At 45.4% G+C, this 22,172-nt stretch overlaps 1 protein-coding gene across 1 annotated transcript; it reads left to right on the top strand.

Moving 5' to 3' along the window:
• The first annotated feature begins 1,193 nt into the window (after nt 1-1,193).
• Nucleotides 1,194-10,883, top strand: SNTN (sentan, cilia apical structure protein). The gene is made up of 4 exons (XM_075005790.1): nt 1,194-1,303; nt 2,744-2,778; nt 4,848-4,987; nt 9,779-10,883. The coding sequence occupies exons 1-4, from the start codon at nt 1,194-1,196 to the stop codon at nt 9,935-9,937; spliced, it is 444 nt and encodes a 147-aa protein (XP_074861891.1). The 3' UTR covers nt 9,938-10,883.
• The last annotated feature ends 11,289 nt before the right edge of the window (nt 10,884-22,172 follow it).

Below are 22,172 nucleotides of genomic sequence, written 5' to 3'. Positions count from 1 at the left end.
TACATAAAACCACTAGTGAAGTCAGTACAATCCAAAAGCTCATTCAGACAGTGACTTGTTTCTACTGCACCCTATGCCTTATGCTGAAATGTAAGTACAATAGTTCCATTCCAGTTCACTGACTGGATACTAAGGTGGTAGAAAGTCAGCAAGTTTTTGGTACAGTAAACTCCCCATTTAACAGACAAATGGGGGGCAGAGGGGCTCTTTAATCCCAAAAATCCATTAAATCTGAGGGTTTACTGTGGCTCCTCCAGACGCCAAACTGCCCATGCCAAGGCAGAGCGCAGAAGCTCCTCCAGGCTCAGAGCTGCCTGCTCCTCCAGGTTCCAAGCTGCCCACTCTGCCAGCTCCTACGGCCCCAGCGGCCATCCCAGCTGCAGCGGCAGACCCAGCCACTCCATTGGCCTCACCCACTCTGGGGGACCCAGCAGCGGCTCTGGTGAGTCGCCAGCATTTACAGTACTGTACTTTCTTTGGGCAGGGCAGGAGAGAGGCTGGCGGACGTCTGTTTTTCCCAAAAGCCGCTCAGCTGGGGGTCCACTAAGGCGAGGGTTTACTGCAGTCATCTTCCGTGATATTTTTGCGTGTTGGTGTAAGTAAGTAGTTTTTAAGTGAGGTGTTAACTTGGTGGGATGCAAAACAAATCTGACTCCTGCAAAGGGTACAGTCATCTGGAAAGGTTGAATGGTGCTTGTTTCAAGATCTCAGATTACCTGAGGACCATCTTTCTCAACCAGTGGTACCTGGGGGTACTTAATTTTTTTTTCCTAAAAAGGAGTACGTTATAAAAAATAGGTTGAGAAACACAGCTCTAACTGCCCTTGGAGACTCTGCTGGCACTAGTTAAAAGGTTCGTGCTGAAGTAGTCGGTACTAAAAGTTTGAATCAAAGCCCTTTAAAGTCAATGGGAAGAAGATTCAGGAGCTGGTTGAATCCAGTTCACTTGCTCTGAGTCGTCCATAAAATAAACAGCAATTTCTCCTTTCCAGCGCCTCTCCATTGTCTCAAACAGGCTGCTCCAGACTGATTTATTTAGCTAGCTCCATGTTCACCAAGTGGCATTTACATTATTGATGGAGCACAGCCTGGTTTCAGCATGCCCTTTCTCCTTCACAGCGGGAGCCTGAATTCACCTGTTTGCAATCACTTCAGTTGCTTAGCGATAATAAACAACAAGGCTATTGGGCAGGATGGGTGGCTGCACTGCTAGCACTCGGAACTCAGACCTGTGTTCCATAAATCAACCTGGTGCTGCTGTGACCCACAGAGCAACTTCAGCAACAGCAAACATGCCCAAAGGGTAAGTGATAATTTTGATCTCTACTGTTTAGTAACCTAGCAGTTGTCTTAATGTTTGCTATGCAGAGACAGCTCAGTGGGGTTTGTGCATGGGCCTGCTAAACAGAGGCTTGTGAGCTCAATCCTTGAGGAGGCCGATTGGGGCAAATAGATGTTAGGGATGGTGTTTGGTCCTTCCAAGAGAGCAGGGGAACAGGACTCAATGACTTCCCAAGGTCCCTTCCAGTTGTATGAAATGTGCATCTCTCTCCAGAGATGGATTCCACAGCATGCTAGCTCACCTATAATTAGTTTTCAGCACACATAATCAGGCTTTAAATTTTAATAGAAAGTAGGAAGAGCCCTTCTCACCAAAATGACTTCTGGTAAAAGTAAAAGCCACGTATGCTACGCTCCAGAAGTGGGACTGGTACAGAATGGGAAGTGCAATAGACCCTGCTGTATTTCTCCAGAGTGCAGTCACAATGAAGTTTTTTAACACTTATAATCCCTGCAGTACTTGTATGCTTTGGCAACATCATTCAACAAACAATATCAAATAAGCATCTGTTGCAACAGAGGTTGTGAACCAGGGTGCAGGTTTCTCTGGGGCTATTTCGAGGTCTTCCATGGGGTACATCAGCTCACCTATCTCAGTGTTTCCCAGAGGGTGATACGTGTACCACCGGTGGTACGCAAAAGGATTTCAAGGGGTACACAGCAGAAAATAAATTACTAAAAATCAGGAGAAAAACACTGGGACAGCACTGGGAGAGGGTGTGCGCCAATAAGGCCAAAGTCCCCAAAAGGGGTAAGCAAATGTTTTCAGTTTAGAAAACACTGATCTAGATATTTTCCTAGTTTTACCACAGGTTCCATAAAAAGCCCCAGAGACATCAGTACAAACTAAAATTTCACACGATAACTGTTTATGCATCTCTGCACAGGATAGGGTATATTTTAAGTAAAATATTTATATTCCGTTTGATTTGTTTTATAATTCTATGGTAAAAATGAGAAAGTCAGTCATGTTTCAATAATAGCGGGCTGTGGCTCTTCTGTATTTTTATGTCTGATTTTGTAAGCAAGCAGTTTTTAAGTGAGGTGAAACTTGCGGGGTAGGCAATACAAATCAGATTCCAGAAAGGGGTCCCATAGCCTGGAAAGATTGAGATCTTCTGCATTACAGTTAGTTCCACTGACGGCATGTTTCATACTAACTGTGGTTCAGAAGCTGAGACTGCAGCTCAGTAAAAGTCCTTTGTTGTTTGGTTGATTTTGTGATTGCAGTTTGTAAATATTGATCTTCCCACCACGGAGGGAACTCACTCCCCTCTGAGGAGCCCTGCCGAACAGTGCTGTGGAATGAATTAAAATACATAGAAGTGAGTTACTTAGTTTAGGAATAAAGTAGCACACAAGGTTCACCAGTGTAACTGCCTTTCTTCCCTCTCATTACCAGCATTCCTATCTCCAAGCAGCTGGCATCTGTGAAAGGTAGGGATAACGACGCTGCATGATTACTTAGTCCTTGGGGGTTCCGATTTTCAAGGCAAAAGCATCCACTGCAGGAAATAGCAGAAATGCCAAAATCCCACTGCTCGGGCAGGACACAGACAGCGGCCGACAGAATGGGGATAGCTCTGAATGAGTCACCAGCCCTTTGCTGCTGGCTCCTACAGATGCAAGTTTTCCCCCAGTGGGCACACCGGTTAGAGGGATCCGGTATAGAGTGAAAGGGCATGGAAATGTAATTAACGCCAGACTGAGTTATATGTCCAGGGGAACCTGCCCAGGGAGCATGGGGGGAAGGGAACTGTGCATCGCACACCTTGGCCTGCCTCCAGCCGGCCCTACAGAAGGCACAAGAGGTTGCAGGTATCACTTTACAAGTGGGGAGCCAAGGTCTGAACAAATCTCTGGGTCATGATACACCTTTCAGGGTCTCCTCCAGGTGGACCCAGGATTTCGGGATTTAGCCCATTCATCTAGCTGGGAGCTGCACACATTTATTAGCTCCCTGGATTTGCACCATGCTTAGAAGTTGCACCTTCTTTGTTGGAATGTTTCCACTGCGTTCACTGCCCACCCTTAGACAATAGTGCCCAGGAGAGGGCAGCATTTGCCCCAGGCAGGCCAGGCTGGCTCTTCATTCTGCCTCTACATCTGTATTACAGGCACCCACTATATGCTTTGCACAGACATGTAGAAAGGGCGAGTCCCTGCTCCGCAGAACCTGGGCAAACCCCCATGGGAGGGCAGAGTGTGGGGCAGGTGGGAAAGGACATGCCTAAGTCAAAACGTTTTGGCCAAGACCAAACATTTCAATTCTGAAATGCCTCCCTGGGGCCTCCTGTTCGTTGCAATCTGAGTGCCTGATGCACCCGTTCGCCCCTGGAGACTGGGCTCCTTCCTCAGACTACATCTCTCCTCATATCCCATTTGGGGAAAGGAGGCAGTTCATTGTGGCTGTTGCACGTCCACAGGGAGCTGAACTCCATCTGGGGAGCATGACCCATAGAGGCGAAAGGGAGCAACAGGCATCTAAACAGAAACTCCCATGAGGCACTGCAGCAGCATTTCAGAATCTGAATGCTGACGTTTCTAGTCAGAGGTGTTCCGTTCTCCAGCGGGGAGAAAGTGAGGAGTTCCTACAAAAAGCAAACACCCACCCTGAAAAATTCTGTTCCGTCCAAAACTCAATTTCCCATCAAAACCCAGTTTCAGAGGAAGAATCGTCACCAACCCTAGACATAGCATAAGACACTCTGGCCTTACATATGTAGTGCTTTGTCTCTGTCACCCAGCTCCGCTATGGCTCTCTGTCCAGTGCACATGCCAATGGCTGGACTATGCAACGTTTTCCTCTGCTGCAGCTGTTGAACTAACAGGGGAGCTAGACCTCCAGCACAGGGTATACCTGGCTCACTTTTGATTAGTTGCCTTTGTTTTGTATTTATCCATAGCATAATTTTAGCTGTAGGGTGCATTGGGGTTTTGACAAGGGATAGCCTAGGGTGCATATACCTACCTTGCTCATAATAAATTTGAGGCTAGATTCTCAGCTGGTAAAAATTGTCTGAGGTTTGTTAGCTTTAATGGAGTGACACTGATTTATACCAGCTGAGTGTCAGGAGGCCAAGTCAGAGCCTGCTGGTCAGAACCAGAAACCAGCGCCAAGGGCCAGAACCATAGTCAGAGTCCAAGTACTAGAGTCCAGACAGAGGCGGAGCCAAGCACCAGAGAGAAGGGACAGATCCAGATTACCTGCAGTCAGGGAAGGCTGGAGCAATGTTAGAACAGGAGTGGGATGCAGCGGGGAGCAGGGCAGGAGCAAAGCCTGGAGGAAGGCAAAGATTCTACAGAAATGTGAGTTGAGCAGCCACTGGCCTTAAGAGCAATCCCCCTGCCTGCCTTAGCCAATCAGGTGGTTCAGCTTTGTTCCAGCTGCGCTGTGATTGGGCAGGCACAGCCACGGGCTCTCATTTCAGACACCCTGGCTGTTGCTCTCAAAATGCTGTCTACAGAATGGCAAACCTCTGCATGTAGAGTTTTTCTCCCCGTAGCTCTCAGGAAAGGCTCCGACCTGGAGAAAGCATTTGCTACTGTGGCCTTGGTGTACAACAGCTCTGCTGACCCTGAGGGCAAACTCAGCAAAGGCGAAAGCCAAACCCTTCTGCAAACCCAGTTTATGAATTTCATACAGGTAAGAGCATGCAAGGTGCGCAGAGCTAAGCCTTGACAGGTTAGCGCCTTTGGTCCGTGTTGCCATTGTGCACGGTTCATGCATGCACAGCAGTCTTGTGTACTTGGAGGTGTGAAACACGCATCGGACAGGCTGAACCATCCAGCTCCCAAACTCCCCTTTCACCTAGTGACCAAGCAAAGCATTCTTCTGCCTATGAAGGTATTTTGGAGGCTGCAGATACACTCTGCATATTGTCCTCTTGCAAATCCCCAGTGAGATTTTAATAACTATGTAAATAAATTCTTGATGGAGTCCTTGTCTGTGCCACCCCCGTGTGCAACACAGGGCAAGAAACTGAGAAACTCCTGTTAATGTATCTGCCTGCATTTCCCTCTGGAAAGTAGCCCAGTTACCAGGACACATACAGAGACTGGATACAATGTATCTGTGCTAGGAAGAAATGCGCGCACACATTTAATTATGAGTCTGTCATTACATCACAAACACCTGACATGAGAATCAGAATTAGATCCCTCAAAGCCACTGAAACCAGATAAATTGCAGAGGCGCAATGACATCTCTATCATACAGAGGCTGAAAGCACCGTGTTATCAATGCCTCGTTTTGGGGAGTGTTAGTGACAGCTCTACAGAGAATCTTGTCATCTCAACCTTCCTAGCTCTGTCTGAAATAAAAATACAGCATAAAAGAAAGGAAAGAAACTCATCTGAAGTTGAAATAATGGAAGACTGTATTGTTTCATATGGGTTCTAAACACATAGGGCCAGATTCCTGATGCACACAGCTTCCATTGGGTGTAGAAAAGAGGAGAGGCTGTTGGAGAGCCCGATACGGCCTCTTGAGTCTCCATGTGGCTCCAATTTAGAGCAGCCACTAGGGCTGCTCTAACACACATAATATAGGAATTATCAATGCTTAGGAAATAAGGACCAGATGTTTGTCAGCAATCCTGGCCAGCAAAGTTATGGACAAAAAGGGAATATTTTAAGTGTATTAGGAACAAAAGAATCCTAGAAATGGTACTTGTTCAGTGCTAGATAAAAATAGTAGAATTGTCAGTAATAATGCAGAAGAGGCAGATGGATTCAATAAGAAGTTATGCTTGGTATTTAGGAATAGGCAGGATGATTACTGATCTCCTGTGATAATGATGAAACATTTTCCAGTCTAACAATAAGTCGGAAGTATGTTAGAAACCAGCCATTAAAGTCACAAACTTCTAAATAAATAGATCGACTTAACTTGATCCCAGACTTTTCAAAGAGCTGGCCACAGAGCTCTCTCAAGTGTTAATGAGAATATTTCATACAAGATCCCTCACCCAAAGCTCTTAAGCAAAATAAGCTGTCATGAGATGAGAGAGAAAGTCCTCTCATAGATTGATACCTGGTGAACAGCTGCGAAACAAAGGGTTGGAATAAATGGTCAGTTTCCCAGTGCAGAGAGGTAACTAGTAGTGTCATCCAGAGGTGTGTACTGGGACCAATCCTGTTCATTATATTCGTAAATGATCTGGAGAAAGGGGTGAACAGTGAAGTGGCAAAATTTGCAGCTGATACAAAACTGCTCAAGATAGTTAAGTGCCAGGCAGACTGTGAAGCACTTCAAAAGGCTCTCTCAAAACTGGGCGAGTGGGCAAACAAAATGGCAGCTGGAATTCAATGCTGATATGTGCAAAGTAATGCATGTCGGAAAACATAAAGCCAATTATACGTATAAAATGCTGAGGACTCAATTAGCTGTTAACGCTCCAGAGAGTGATCCTGAAGTCATTGTGTAGCAGCAATCAAAAAAGCAAAAAGAATGCTGGGAATCATTAAGGGATAGAAAATAAGACAGAGAATATTTTATTGCCTCTATATAAATCCACGGTACGCCCACATCTTGAATACAGCGTGCAGATGTTGTCCCCTCATCTGAAAAGATATCTTGGCATCGGAGAAAGTTCAGAAAAGGGCAATGAAAATGATTAGGGGTGTGGAGCGGCTGCCATCTGAGGCAAGATTAACAAGCCTGGGATTTTTCAGTGTGGAAAAGAGACAATTTAGGCTATGTCTACATTGTGGGGTTTTTCAAAAATAGCTTATTTTGACATTTTAATGTCTAAATAAGTTATTTCTGAAAAGACCATTCACACAGCAAGAGCATTTGGAAAGTGAACATTCACACTAGAGAGCCCATTTTTGAAATAAGAGCAATGATGAGAGGCCTCTCTGGAGGCCAGTTAAGGTGTAATTACCTCTGCTAGTCGATTTTGAAATTGAAAGTGGGCTGGGCTCGGCAAAAGTCATTCATTTTGGTGAAGTTACTATGTCAGGTTAAATGCCCTTTTATTCCAGAATGCCAGGCTTTGCCAGGTGGCTGCAAGGTGGGTTGTTTGTTTTTTCTGGAAAAAAGGAGTTTTTCTGGGAAAAACAGTGTAGACAAGCCCTAAGGGAGGGGAATGTGACTGATGGCTGGTGTAGAGAAAGAATAAATAAGAGTTATTTACTTCTTCCCAGAACACAAGAACTGGGGGTCACCAGAGGAAATAAATAGATATCAAGTTGAAAACAACCAAAAGGAAGTACTTCTCGCAATGCAGAGACAGCCCATGGAACTCCTAGCCAGAGGGTGCTGTGAAGCCAACACTCTAAAGGCTGTGGCCACACTTGGCCAAAACTTTGAAATGGACATGCAAATAGCCACTTCGAAGATTACTAACGATTACTGAATTGAATATTAGCATTCATTAGGACGCTTCCGGCTGCGGCGCTTTGAAAGCGCCACTTTCGAACACGTGCAGCTTGGCGTGGCCACACGGGGGTCCTTTTTGAAAGGACCCCGCACATTTCAAAATCCCCTTATTCCTCTCAGCTGAAATGTGCGGGGTCCTTTCAAAAAGGACCCCCGTGTGGCTGCGCTGAGCCACGCACATTCGAAAGCATCCTAATGCTAATGCTAATGAGGCACTGAATATTCAATTCAGCTCCTCATTAGTAATCTTCGAAATGGCCATTTGTATGGCCATTTCAAAGTTTTAGCCAAGTGTGGCCACAGCCTAACTGGTTTAAAACAGAGCTAGATAAATTCATAGAGAATAGGTCCAGCAAGGGCTAGTAGCCAGGCTGGGCAGGGGCAGTGTCCTTGCTAGGAATGGGTGATGGGGAATAGGTCACTTGATGATTGCCTGTTCCGTTCATTCTCTTTGGGTTACCTGGCATTGGCCACTGTTGGCAGACAGGATACTGGGCTAGATGGACCTTTGGTCTGTCCCACTGTGGTTGTTCTTATGTTCTTAAGAATTTTTCAGTGGACAATACGGGAACTCTTTTAGAGGATTGGAAGAAAGCTAATGCCCCAATACTTGAAAGGGTAAAAAGGCTTGTCAGTGTGACATCAGTCCTGGCCAAAATGATAAAGAGGTTGATTCATGATTTGATTAATAAAGAATTGAAGGGGAATAATACAATCAATGTCATTCAGGACAAGTTTATGAAAAATAGATCATATCACACTAATTTGATATCTTTTTTGTATGAGAGTACAAGTTTGGGTGATACTAGTAATAGCACCGATGTAATACACTTACTTTTCTGTAAGGCATTTGACTTACTTCCAAATGATATTTTGATTAGTAAACTAGAAGGATACCAAATCAACATGGTACACACTAAATGCATTGAAAACTGGCTAACTGGCATGGCTCACCATTCAATGGTAATGGGGCAATAACGGAGAGGGTCTGTTTCAAGTGGGGTCCTATGGAGATCAGGGAAAGACAGACAAAGCTGAGTCTAATTAACTTATCAAAGAAAAGGTTACGGTGTGACTTGATTGCAGGTTATAAGCACCTCCATAGAAAACAGACATTTGGCAATATAAAGGTGCCTAATCTGGCAGATGAAGATTTGAGAAGAGCCAGTAGCTGGCTGCTGAAATTAGGCACATTTAGATTAGAAATAAGGTGCAAATAGTAACAATGAGGGTTAATTATTTACACAGGTGGGGAAGTACCTAAAAAGTTACTTGGGTAAAAATACAGCTGTTTTGGGGGGGGAGGGTGGTGTACTTAAGTACAAGTCACCGGTGTCCCTCTGAAAAACTACTTGCATAAAAGTACATGCACACGCATGCACACAAGCACACACACATCACCTCCTTGATTGTACTCAAGTATTCAGAAGTGAAAGCAGCTGCACTTTTACTCAGGTAACTTTTTGGTTACTTAACTCCACATCTGTTAATTAAATGCTGGACAACTTCCCAGGTTTTGTAGTAGATGCTCTATCAGTAGAAATTTAAAAATTGAGACTGGATGTCTTTTCTAAAAGACCTGCTCCAGTTCACACCAGAATTAATTAAAGTAAGTTTTGTGTCCTGTGTTATGCAACAGATCAGATTACCTGATCACAAGACAGCTTGGTTATTGCACCCGGATAACTGGCACATTGTGTTAACTAGCACGCCACGACTGCTGGGCTGGTGATCACAGAGCCGGTTACCCAGCCAGGGCTAGCTGCCATGGGGCTGGTTAAACAGCCGGTGGCACCGTGGCCACCAGCCCCAATCCGCGATCTGGCACGTTTGATTATCTGGCACTCCCAGGGCCGCAGGGATGGGGGATAGTGGAGATTTTACTGTAGTCCTTTCTGGCCTTGCAATATAAGGCATGTAGAAATGTCAGTGACTGACATGGTGACACTGTCTGGATAGATAGATAGATCTCTGTTTACATACATGTTTTTCTGTTTTAGAGAAGATGCTGGGAATTTCATGTTAAAAACATTTTATTAACATTTTCCCCAGGGCCAAGAGAGCAAACCTAAGTACCAGGAAATCATTTCTGCCCTGGAAGAGGATAAAGACAACAAAATTGATTTTGAAGATTTCGTGATCTTGCTTCTCAGCCTTGCTCTGATGTCAGACCTCCTACAGGAGATCAGAAATGTCAGAACCACAAAATGAGCAGTCGGGTGGGAGGAGGCTGAAAGAAATAACTGTGTCCATACCAGAAGGAGCAGCCGTCAGAGGGAAAACAGGGATCAGTGACAATGTAAATATATGGGTGCACTGATTCACTTTAAAGGGAATAAAGTTTTGTCCAAACCTGTGCAGAAGGCCACTATATTGCCAATGCACCACTGAAATGCTGTGTAAGCCTTGAACTGACTCCCTGTATCTGGGTGAATTTCATTCATGATAACTACAGCAATGTTTTTACAACATTCTGTTCCCCCCATTGTCAATTACATACCATAAATCAGTTTTTAAAAGATCACAAGTTGTTCCCTTTAGATGCAAAGTTTTAGATTTCATTCAGTTACAATTATATAATAAACTGTTCATCCAATATTCAGAATGTGTCAACAACAGGCCAAAAAGTATCACGCTAAGGCTATGGTTACACTACAGTGCTCTGTCAACAGAAGTCACTGTTGGGAGCATTTTCCCAACAAAAGTTCTGTTGTCAGAGTGCGGCTACACAAAAGCCAATCAGGTGAGCGCTCCACTCTGTCGACAGAGCAGCCGAACTGCCTGGCCGCTCTCTCAACAAAACAGGCAACCGGAAGCACAGCAGACAGGGCTGCCGATTGTTCTGGATCACCTGTCTGTCAAGAGAAGGCACCCACCCTCCCAGAGCATCCACACAGGTTTTTTGTTGACAATCTGTCAAAAGCAGTATTCTGCCTCAAACCTTTGAAGCAGCATGCTGCCAGCAAAAGTGCTGTGTTTTGTCCAGATGCTGGCTACAAAACCTCTCTTGTGTGTGCACACTCCACGAATTTTGTCAACACAGCCAGGGTTTTGCCAGCAAAACTTGATAGTATAACCATAGCCTAAGACTGTAAATCAAATTAGAGAAAGTATATTATATATAGGCTTTATTATAACAAAAGATTAAAGCTCGTGAAAAGTTTTTGGCTGTGTATTTATTGATTGATTAATTCTTCGGAGACAACGTGAAGAAAGCATGCATTTCATTTGAATTTTCCAGTTTAGGGATGGAAAAAAACTAACATGATATTTCAGATTTGGAAAAACAACGCGTTGTGTTTTTTTAATTTTTTTGTGAAAAATGGAAATTTCCTTCAGAAGTTTCCTCCAAATTTTCAATTACTTTACAATTAGCTTTCAGATTATTTATAAACATAAAATAATTACATTACATTTAAAATTACTTTAAATTACTTCCAGCCATCTCTACAGATTATGCATGGTAGAACTTTCCAATCCTAAAAGACTAGAAGGGATTTTCATTTCATTATTTACATGATAATGACAATCTTGGCACTTATACGTATCAGCTTTCATCCAAAGACTTTGGAATTAATGGACCTGTGCTATCCTCTCAAGCAAGAGATCTCAGCATCATTATGGTTAATTCCTTGAACACATCCAAGCAAGTAGCACCTTAAAGACTAGCAAAATAATTTATTAGGTGAGCTTTCATGGGACAGACCCACTTCTTCAGACCATAGCCATACCAGAACAGACTCAATATTTAAGGCACAGAGAACCAAAAACAGTAATCAAGGAGGACAAATCAGAAAAAAATGATCAAGGTGAGCAAATCAGAGAGTGGGGGGGGGAAGGTCAAGAATTAGATTACGCCAAGTATTCAGACGAACCCCTATAGTGACTCAGAAAATTCCCATCCCGGTTCAAACCACGTGTTAATGTGCCGAATTTGAATATAAAAGCCAGCTCGGCTGCTTCCCTTTGAATAGCGGTGTGAAAGTTTTTTTTCAGTAACACGCACTCTTAAGTCTTTAACAGAATGCCCCATTCCATTAAAATGTTGACTAACTGGTTTGTGGCTCTGGAGTGTTTTGATGTCTGTTTTGTGCCCATTGACCCTTTGTCTAAGGGAGTTTGAAGTCTGTCCAATATACAAAGCATCTGGGCATCATTGGCACATGATGGCATATATGATGGTAGTAGAGGAGCATGAGAAAGTGCCCGTGATTCTGTGAGTAACCTGGTTAGGTCCAGTGATGGTATTTCCAGAGAAGATATGTGGACAAAGCTGGCATCGGGCTTTGTTGCAGGGAAAGGTTCCAGGACTAGTATTCCTGGGGTATAGACTATGGCTGTTTGTGAGGATCCTCATAAGGTTGGGAGGTTGTCTGTCGGAGAGAACAGGCATGTCATCCAGGGCCTTCAGGAGTGTGGCATCCTGATTAAGGATAGGTTGTAGGTCTATAATAATGCGTTGCAGTGGTTTGAGTTGGGGGCTGTAGGTGATGGCCAGTGGTGTTCTGTTCTTGGCTTTTTTGGGCCGATCTTGGAGTAGCTGGTCTCTGGGTATGTGTCTGGCCCTGTTGATTTGCTTTTTTTACTTCTCCTGGTGGGTAATTAAGGTTTATGAATATCTGATAGAGATCTTGTAGTTTTTGGTCTCTGTCAGTTGGATCAGAGCAAATGCAATTGTATCTAAGAGCTTGACTGTAAACAATGGATCTAGTTATGTGTGCAAGATGGAAGCTAGAAGGGTGTAGGTAAGTATAGCGATCAGTAGGTTTTTGGTACAGTGTGGTATTGATCAGGCCGTCCTTGATTAGTACTGAAGTGTCCAGGAAATGTATCTCTTGCGTGGAGTAATCGAGGCATAAGTTGATGGTGGGGTGTAGATTGTTAAAGTCTCTGTGGAATTCTTCTAGAGTCTCTGTACCGTGGGTCCAAATCATAAAGATGTCATCAATGTATCTTAAGTAGAGGGCTCGTCTGCATACTTGGCTTAATCTCATTCTTGACCTTCCCCTCTCCCCACACTCTCTGATTTGCTCACCTTGATCATTTTTTTCTGATTTGTCCCTCCTTGATTACTGTTTTTGGTTCTCTGTGCCTTAAATATTGCGTCTGTTCTGGTCTGGCTGTGAGCTGAAGAGGTGGGTCTGCCCCACGAAAGCTCATCACCTAATAAACTATTTTGCTAGTCCTTAAGGTGCTACTTGACTGCTTTTTGTTTTGAGAGGGAGGGTGTGTGATGGGGTGTGCCCACCCCACACTGGCTGGGGCTGGGGGCCAGGCCTGCTGGGTAGAGAAGGCCCCTCTCACACAACCCTGCTGGGCATGCTCCAGCTGCAGCCTTGGTGTGAAGGCCAGAGAAGGGGGTCAGTTGGGGCTGGCCACCAGGGGAGAAGGAGCTCCTGCTCTAACTTGAGAGCAGCAGCAGCAGCCTGAGGAGGAGCAGCGCTTTGCATCTGGAACATGGTAGGAAGCAGCCCAGGGCAGGAAGCCACGAGGCCTGGTGAGCTCAGGGGGTTGCGGAAGGATTCCCTGCTGAGCTGGTGATTGGGGGCATGTCCACCACTGACAGGGCCCTGAGCTGGGGCTTGGTGGTGTGGGGTGGGGAGCTCCCCTACCCTCACCTCTATGACCCTAAGGACAGGGGCGCATGACCTGCTAACATTGACTGAGCCGCTGGGCCTGTCTGATGATATTGAGTAGGTGGCTGAGGCCTGAGAATAGGGTGGGAGTCATCAGAAGAGGGACAGGGCTGGTGGCCCCGCCCCAGAGGGAATATGGCAGAGGCCTATAAAATCATGAGTGCTGTGCAGAAAGAGAGTAAGGAAGTGTTACCTACCCCTTCACCTATCACACAAACCAGGGGGCACCCCAGGAGATTAACAGGCAGCAGGTTTGAAACAAACAAAAGGAAGTACTTTTCCTCACAACACACAAGTCAACCCTGTGGAACTCCTTGCCACAGGATGTTGTACAAGCCAAAGAGGTAATTAGGTTCAAAAAAGAACTAGGTAAGTTCGTGGCCAACAGCTCCATCGCTGGTAGTCAGAGATGCAACCCTATGCTCAGGTTGACCCTGATCTTCTGTCTGCCAGGAGGTGGAAGGGAAAGATAGGGGTATTTACTGATCTGCTCTGTACCTGTCCCCTAAACGTCTAGCACCAGTAGCTGTTGGCAGCAGAGTGCTGAGCTAAATGGACCATTACACTCATCTGCTATGGCCATTAGTATGCGATGCCCACTGGCCAGAAAAGCTATCACACCCTGTACAGTGAGGGCTGTAGATAAGTATGCTGCTCTGCTGCTGAGGATGTGCCTCTGTGAACTTGGACTTTTGTGGTTGCCCAGAGCACTCCAGCCTGACAGCTTAGCTGCCTGACTTGACATGCCCACTGCATGCAGCTGGGTCCTCAGGAGGCTGCTTAAAAGCTTACCTTGCTTAAAAGGCTCCTGTCATATTTCATTTAAAAGCTGGTCTTGAGCCTGTTAAAGACAATAGGAGTCTGGCCATTGATTTCACATGACAGAGGATTAGAGCCCTTACATTTTTTTCCAACCTAAGTAAACCCAAGCAAGTGCTAGAGAATCGAGGGTCAGTCTAAGTGGATGTAACTTGCAGCTTCTTCTCCTTTGTCAGTATAGATATAGAAGCCCTTGAGACCTACTACGGCAAACGGAGGCTCATACAGCGTTAAGAGCAGATGTTGAAAATGTGACCTGGTTTTGCCACTGTACTTCACAATTGTGGACATTGGAAGGTTAAAAGGGTTGATCCATTCTCAAAGAAGCCAACAGGTGTCTTTGAACTGACATCAGTGGGAATTGGATCTGATTCTATGTACTGGCCTGAGAAGTCGGAATTGTACCTGCACTTTTGAAGTAAAGGTTAGTTAAGGTCTAGGCTAAAAGTACCGTTCCCCAAATCCTCATCTTCCTCTTATAAATAGTTGATCAATGGAGCAATACCCATTCGCACCTCCTCATTACCCAGCCAGTTTCTGATATGTTGTAAATGGCTAAGTCTGTTAACAGACGTCATAAATGCTAATTCTGGCAGCAGTACAGACATCATGTGTTTATTTGGCTGCCAGGAAAACAGAATTCCATTTTCTCCACCAAAGTCAGCCAGGCACTAGGGTGCGGCTGTGAATTATTCAGCAGGCACTTCTTGTCTGACATCTTCCTCCTGTAAGCATTTTCTATTCACCTTCCATACGCCCAGGGTTCAGGGTCTCTGTAAGCATCGCTAAAAACAATTCCTGGGCAGTTCGGGGGCCAAAAAGTAAAACTCAACTTATTTTTAGCATCGCAGTATGGTTATCTGAGAAGCTTTTACCTGGATATATTGTTTCTTCAGCTGTAAAGTTTTGTAACACAGGCGCCTAACCGCATTTCTTAGGCAGTGTTTTTCAAATAGGGTTAACCTTTGGGGAGATTTTGTAAAGCCACCATCTTATTTTACCCGAGCACAAGATGCTCTTTTGCTGAGACTCAGGTAGCATTAGGTACAATCCTGGCCCCTATCAATGGGAATTTGATGTATGTGGTGGGTCAGGATTTCAACCTGTGAGGCAGATCTTCAGCTGACGTAAATTGTCGTTGCTTCACAGAGTCAAGAGAGCTAAGAGAGCTGGGGATATATCAACTTGTCATACATTCATTCGTCTTAGTAAAATACCGGAAATCTGATTCTCCTTTACACCACTCCAAGGGAGTCTAAGGATGAGGTTAAAAGTGTAAAAGTAATTTAACACCAGTGTAAGATCCTGTACTCTGCTAAAACCTTAGTGCAAACACGAATCAGGCCAGAGAGCTCCCGAGACTGAAATAAGGGAGGACACAGAAGCACTATGGATGACTCTTTCCTCTGCCTTGAGTTCTCCCTGCCTGGCTGGCTCTGTCACAGTGACACTGGCTTGGGAGCCACCTGCCAGCATCTAGTGAGGTGGAAATGTGACTTGTCTGGCTACTGAGAGGCTCACTGTACAGATGTCAGATGGGGGCCTCCAGCCAGAGATTCTGTGTGAGGGTTTCAAAGCCCCAGGCCACAATGGGGGGCATCAGCATTCTCCATCTCAGCTGAAGTATGTACAGAGCAGGGAGAAGCCACCCCTTGTATGGCAGTGACTTGTGTGTAAGAGTGGAAACAAAGCCAGTGGGTGCCAATCCTACTCCAGGAGCTTGGGGCAGATGGATCATGCAGGAGCAGTCGTCTGACACCAGCAGAGCTCCCTGGGAAATGTGTCTGTCCATTTAGAGCCCACTACAGGACCGGCCCTATGCACTGACTGCTAAGCCAGGGGTCTGCTCTGGAGCCGCATGCGGCTCTTTAAGGGTTTCTTTGAGGCTCTTGATGCTGTAATCGCAAAGTAAAAACAAAAAAAAGAAAACCCGCTCCTGATTATTGTCAGTACTTTGGTGAACATCTAAAAGCCTAACGATGAACAACTCAAATCTAAATAGCCAGGGATGCGCGGGCGCCAAACGTTGGATAACTCCCCCTTTAAATATGTGCAGTGCATTGTGGGATAGGTGCACACGCTGTTCTTAAATAAGGATGCCAAAAGTACGACGATGTCATTAGTAAGGACCAGCTCGTGTTCACATGCACTGCGGCTCTTGAATTAGCCAGGTTTTTACCAAATTCGGAAAAAATGGTGGTTCTTGCTCTTTTGGTTGCCGACCCCTGTGCTAAACCCTATGTTGTCTGCTGCCATCTGGTGACTATTTGGGGTCATTACAAGCTGCATGGGCCAGTAAAATAGTTAGTTGCTTCCTGCCTCTGGACACCTTGTCAGTCCTTTAGGGGAGCACAGTCAGAAATGCAGGCGTACCTCAAACTGCCCAGTCAATGTGCCTCCTGCGTGAGCTGGAGGGATCGCCTCCTTCAAGGAATGAGAGTGGCCGAGCCTCCATGCTCATTCATACCTTGACTTCTCTGCTGAGCCTACCAACACCACCACTTCCCCAGATCTGACATTCACCCACCATTTAGCCTGGGAGGAGGGAGGATTCTCAGTGCACACAGCCTAGCTTGCCTCCACTCTCTAATGAGCTGGCCCAAGCCTCCAGGAACTGGGTGGACTTTGACAATTCCTTTTGGGCCCATCTCCAATCCTAGTGTAACCCCAGAGGCACGGAGACCACTGAGGAGGGAGGGTGAAATCTCTACTCCACAGCATTAGTGGAAGGCCAGCTGGCTTTTAGCTCAGAGGGTAGAGCATGTGGCTTTTGACTCTAAGTCACAGGTTCATTCTCTTTAGCCGGCGACAGGTTCATTGGCCTTACAATAGCATAACGGACAACACATTTTATGCTGGCTCCTGCAGATTCAGCAGCTGATACCCTTCTGATTCCCAGTCTCTTCTGAGTTGAACTTCTTTGTGGGAGCCCAGGGTGTGAATTCAAGACGCACATAGTTTTGCACAATTCTTTTAGCAAAGAGTCGAGGTGTCCTCTGGCCTGTGTTGCTGTGATTGCCTGTGCTGTGCACTGCATTTTTAGATAGACGTCTGCCTGCTAGAGGGCAGGGTTGCTGGGAAATCATTGGCTGAGGCAGACATGCCGTTTGCTCGCTCATTTTAAAATATACACTGTTGGAGCTGGATAGTTCTTTGCTGTTTTCTGTGACCTCAAGCAAGTCAGCTGGGCGGCAAGTGCTGGCTGGGCTCTTTGCAGCAGGGAAACATAACACACTCCCACACCACAATAACGGCTTGAGCCTGCTGCATGACTTCAGCAGGCATAATTACAACTGGTAATCTCCTGCCTCGTCCTGCTCACTGCAGGATGGTCCTAGGTGCTGGGCCATTTTGTCATCCTTTTGCGCGCTGAGGCACAGGCTCGTCTAGGGGCTTCACTGCCATGCTGGTCCCATTTTATTGCCCTCTTCATCTAACAAACTCTGAGCTGTGGACATCTGCTTGGGCTTTGGGTCATTGTTGAGGGTTAGGGTTAGGGTTATGGTTAGGGAGGTGTGTGAGGGCCTGCCTGGGTGGTGCTTCCAACTGCAGCAATCAATGGGCCGTCAGGAATCTTCAAAGAAGAGGAAAATACATCTCTTCCAGTGGGTTTGTTTTTAAGCCCTTCCTGCAATACGAGTGGCTGAACCCCCATGGACTTCTAGTGCAGAAAGAAGCCGGCTTGTGCAGAGCAGCTTACAGGATCTGAGCCCAAACTTGTGCTTAAATATACAAACACAAAACAGGCTGCACTGTGACACCCTAGCTAACACACTGACAACACACAAGGGCTGGCTGGCCTCCTGCCACATTACAGTGGTTGGATCAATAGAGAACAAGTGTCACATAAAGGGTTCTTGTTGTAAAATGTGCCTTATTGTATATTTACCATATGGCTCATCTTGGAATTAAACAAGAAATTTTCTACATGCACTACTAATCTTAAGGGCCTGATTATTTCACTGACAGCCCTAATTAGGCACCTCCAGCAAACTGTAGTAAGGAACTCAATTTAAAAACAGATAATACTGCGTCTGACAAAGGAATTTCTAATGGCGATAGCTCGTTCCATGTCCAACTGAATTATGGGGACGAGATCACCTACATATTTTCCCTCTGGCTTTAAAAAAAGCAAACATGCTGCTTAAAGAAGAACAGCTTATGTATAAATCTTGACATTAATAAGCAGATGATGTAGTACTTAGAGCAACATGGCTGATAGTAGACTAATGCTATCAACTGATGTGATCTGCCAGGCTGGGACTGGCTCAATAGATTTGCCTTTGCTTATTTCTCTGAACGTTCCTTGTAGAATGTGTGGCTCGGTGCAGCATGTGATCTAAAGTTGGGAGAAGCGCTTTGTTAGCTGTGCATATGTTGACCGATTTCCCGATTGCATTCTGTAGGTTTTGTTTGCAGACTCTTTAGCATTGGGAGTGGGCTGTGCTGCATACAGAACCCAAAGCAAGATGTGATTTGCATATATTATTGTAAGCAGTGGAGCTAGATCAGTTTTTGGCTGAGCTACACCCACCTTTGCCTCTTCCATGCCCCTCCCCGGTCCCTAGAGTTGGCGCCAACAGCCAGGACCCCTGGGCTAGCAGCGGCGCTCCAGGGCACAGAACTGGCAGCCGAGAGGGATCCTGGATGGCAGGGGCATGGGGCTGGTGGCCAGGCTGCCAGGTGTGAAACATGGGGCTGCTGTAGAATTAACTACAACAATGAGGCTTTAACAGCAGATTACAAAGGGAGATGTGAGAGCTGCAGTTTGTGCTCAGATTTGATACATTAAGGCTCAGCCTTAATAGAGCTAACAATTACCTCCCACGCTACAAGGATAGTTTCCCTACCTTTGATTATTTGGAATCATCTCAGGCAGGACACTTACTATTTCACTCCCCTCCCGCTCCCCTCAGCGTCTCCCCCCTTTCAGTGCTGTGTATCTGATCTGCGAGTTTTTATTTCAATTTTTTTTTGGAACTGTGTTATAAAACTGTCAGTGCTGTACTGGACATGGCAGATCTCCAGCTCTGAGGAAGTGGGTCTGCCCCACGAAAGTCCATCACCCAATAAATGATTTTGTTAGGCTTTAAAGTGCTACTTGACTGCCTGTTGTAGCTAAGAGAGTGTCTGTCTCTGTGACTCATTGTAGAGCCATGACAAATGTTGTCGAGCAAAGTTTGCACAGAGTGCCCTGAAGGCCAACAGATTGCGACCTCGTGGTCATGTGTGCAGCAGCAGGTGAGCAGACTATGTATCATGGAAACTTCTGAACAGTGTAGTTAGCCCATTTACTCATAGGAGGGGCCTAGCTGTCTCCAGCGAGTGTCACACAAGTCCTCTAACAGTCCAGAGGTTCAGTTTCTTCGCTTGGTATCATCTTATCCAGATGCCTTTGTCCTCCAGCTCTGGCCTGAAAATATTTGAAGAATCACTTCTTGAGGAGTGGATGTGGGTGCTGTTGCCTGAAGTGCCATGAGAACAGATTTTGCTCAGTTCTTAGTATGTCTGTAGCACCATCTGCTCCCAGAGAGCTGCAAAACAAACCTGGCTAAAAGAGCAGAGTTTCCAACCCACCCAAGGGGTGTTTTGAATTATTTCTCCATCCTATCTGGCACTCACAATATCTCCTACCTCAATATAGTGAGTTTATTACAAGGAGTAACATAATTGTCTTCTCTATAAAAACAGCAGTGTTCCTTTTTGTACATGAGTTCCGCTGTTTAGCCTTTTTCTGTAAAAAGCAGCTGAATTTTAACTGCATCAAGAGGTGGGTGATTACTGCAGAAAAACGATCTAGGTTTCCCAAGAGACCACCTGTAACACCTGTACACCGTGTGGGCCAAATATTTGCTAACAACTCATCTGACATATGCTAAAATGAGCTGAAAGCTGCTTCTCCAAAATGAGCGATCTCTGTGAGCCATTCACTAGCAATTCTTCAGGGAGGTATCTGGGGTTTGTATAATTACCTGGGGGAAAAAAAGAATCTAAAGTAGTCTTTTTTGTTTCTCTACTAGTAAGACTACGGGAAGGGAAGGGCATCGTTGCTCTGATCAAAGGAGGGTTGGGACACTACTTAGACATCCCCGGGCTAGAATGTTTTTATATCAGAGCCTTCTGATCGGGTCCCAGCCTCAACTCTTGTCCAACATCACAAGGTGGTGGACGTGGGTGGAACAGGCAAGTGATCAGCTGGCTGAAATTTTTCAATCAATGTGTTTTCATGCCAACAAATAAGGTTTCGTTGACTCTGAACATCTAATGGAAAAAATTTACCTTCTTTGATTTTTTTTTTTCCCCCCCAGTGGGACCTTTTGAAACAAAACAAAAACTTTGTTCTGAATTGACATTCAGACTTCAGGTTTGAAAAAAAAAAACAAACAATATTTTGGATTTTGTGTAACCCCTTGTCCCTCCTCCCTGGGCTACGCGGGAGCAGGCAACACTCTCCTGTGTGCCTGAAGAGTTTAATATTAAAGGAGATACAGAGTGTCCCAGTGGTGATGTTGGATAGTTAGGAATCCCCTTTCTAGCCCTGATTTCTAAAGGTATGCAAAATGGCATAGCCTCCACCTGGCTGTCCCCTGTACACAGTTAATGGTGAGTCTTTGGAAACTGCCGTGAATGCTTATTCCAGTTATAATCTGGGTTTAACTCCCAAACAGCAATTATAAATAGTATATATCTAATAGACCAAATTAGATTTAACAATTTAAGGAGACAGGATTACAGATGAAACATAAATTAAACAAAAAAAAAAAAAAAAAAAAAACCCCAACAATATACAGAGGAATAAGCGAAACATAACTAGCATGTATACTACCATCAGTTCTCCCACCCAGAGTGTACACTCTTCAGTTACCTAAGTTCCAGTTACTGGCTTGCATTGGTGCATGGCTGTTGTTCCACTGGATTACAGACAGCTTGGTGAGGGTTGTGTGTGTCACTCCAGGCCAGGCGGCAAGCTGATCAGCCCCTCTGACCTGGAGCCTTCTCTGAAGTAATCTGTTTGATCAGCCTTAACGCTCCAGAAACAGGGAGACCAGCATCTTCTCCCTGCAGCCTAGCCCAAAAGCCTCATGGGAGTTGTAGTCTCTGGAGCCAGATTGTAGCCCAAAGGATCCTTCACGTAATAGTCAGCAGCTCCTGTAGACAGAGGGACCTACCTTTGTTTCCCCCCCCGCCCCCCCCTTCCATCCCTCTGCAACAAAATGATTGAACTTTAGGCTGGTCGCAGAATTGTAATATTTTGTTTTCCTTTGGCTACCCCTTAACTTTAGCAGTGCAGGAGAACTTTGAAAGAGTTAGCAAAGGTGGGAAAAGTTAAGAACCTACCTTACTCTGGACTTTGTTCACTTTATTGAACTTGAGGCCAAAAGCAAAGGAGAGGGGAAAATCCAGTAACTAAAAACCAAGCCCCAAAATAGTTTGGCTTCCAAAATCAGAATGAAATTTTTAAATAAACTTTGCAAATATGATGCCCTTTATTTTTCCTGGTGAAAAAGAATAGAGGGTCACTCTAGACAAGTGCATTGGGGAGGCTAAGAAGGGTCCTTGGGCACTGGGCTAAGAAGGGAGAGTTGATGGATCATTAGTGAGGTGGATTCTAGGAGGGAAGAGCTTAGACATGAAGGGTTACTGCGCAATGGGAGAGTATGTAGCAGCCCTCTGTTTACAGGTGTATTACAACTTGTTGCTAAAGGGAAGTTGTACGGGGAAGAATTGCATCTTAAGTGCAACTCCTTTTGCTTCCTATCTATGAAACGTTGCTGACGTAAAGTCACTCACTGAGACTTGCCCTCTGTTTGTGTCCATTCCCTCACCAGCTCACAGCTCTTGGGGCGAGTGCCATGCTGTCGCTGCCACCAACGTGCAGGGTGAACACTGTCATTGCAGTCCTAGAACAGCTTATAGCTGTACAGCTATTTCCCAGGACCCGCTCTCTAGAGTCGCCTTTCTCTGCAGCTCTTCTATGTACCATCCACCCT

This window comes from Carettochelys insculpta, chromosome 11 (assembly GCF_033958435.1).
Source record: "Carettochelys insculpta isolate YL-2023 chromosome 11, ASM3395843v1, whole genome shotgun sequence".
NCBI lineage: Eukaryota > Metazoa > Chordata > Testudines > Carettochelyidae > Carettochelys > Carettochelys insculpta.
This window is presented reverse-complemented; position numbering and strand designations above follow the sequence as displayed.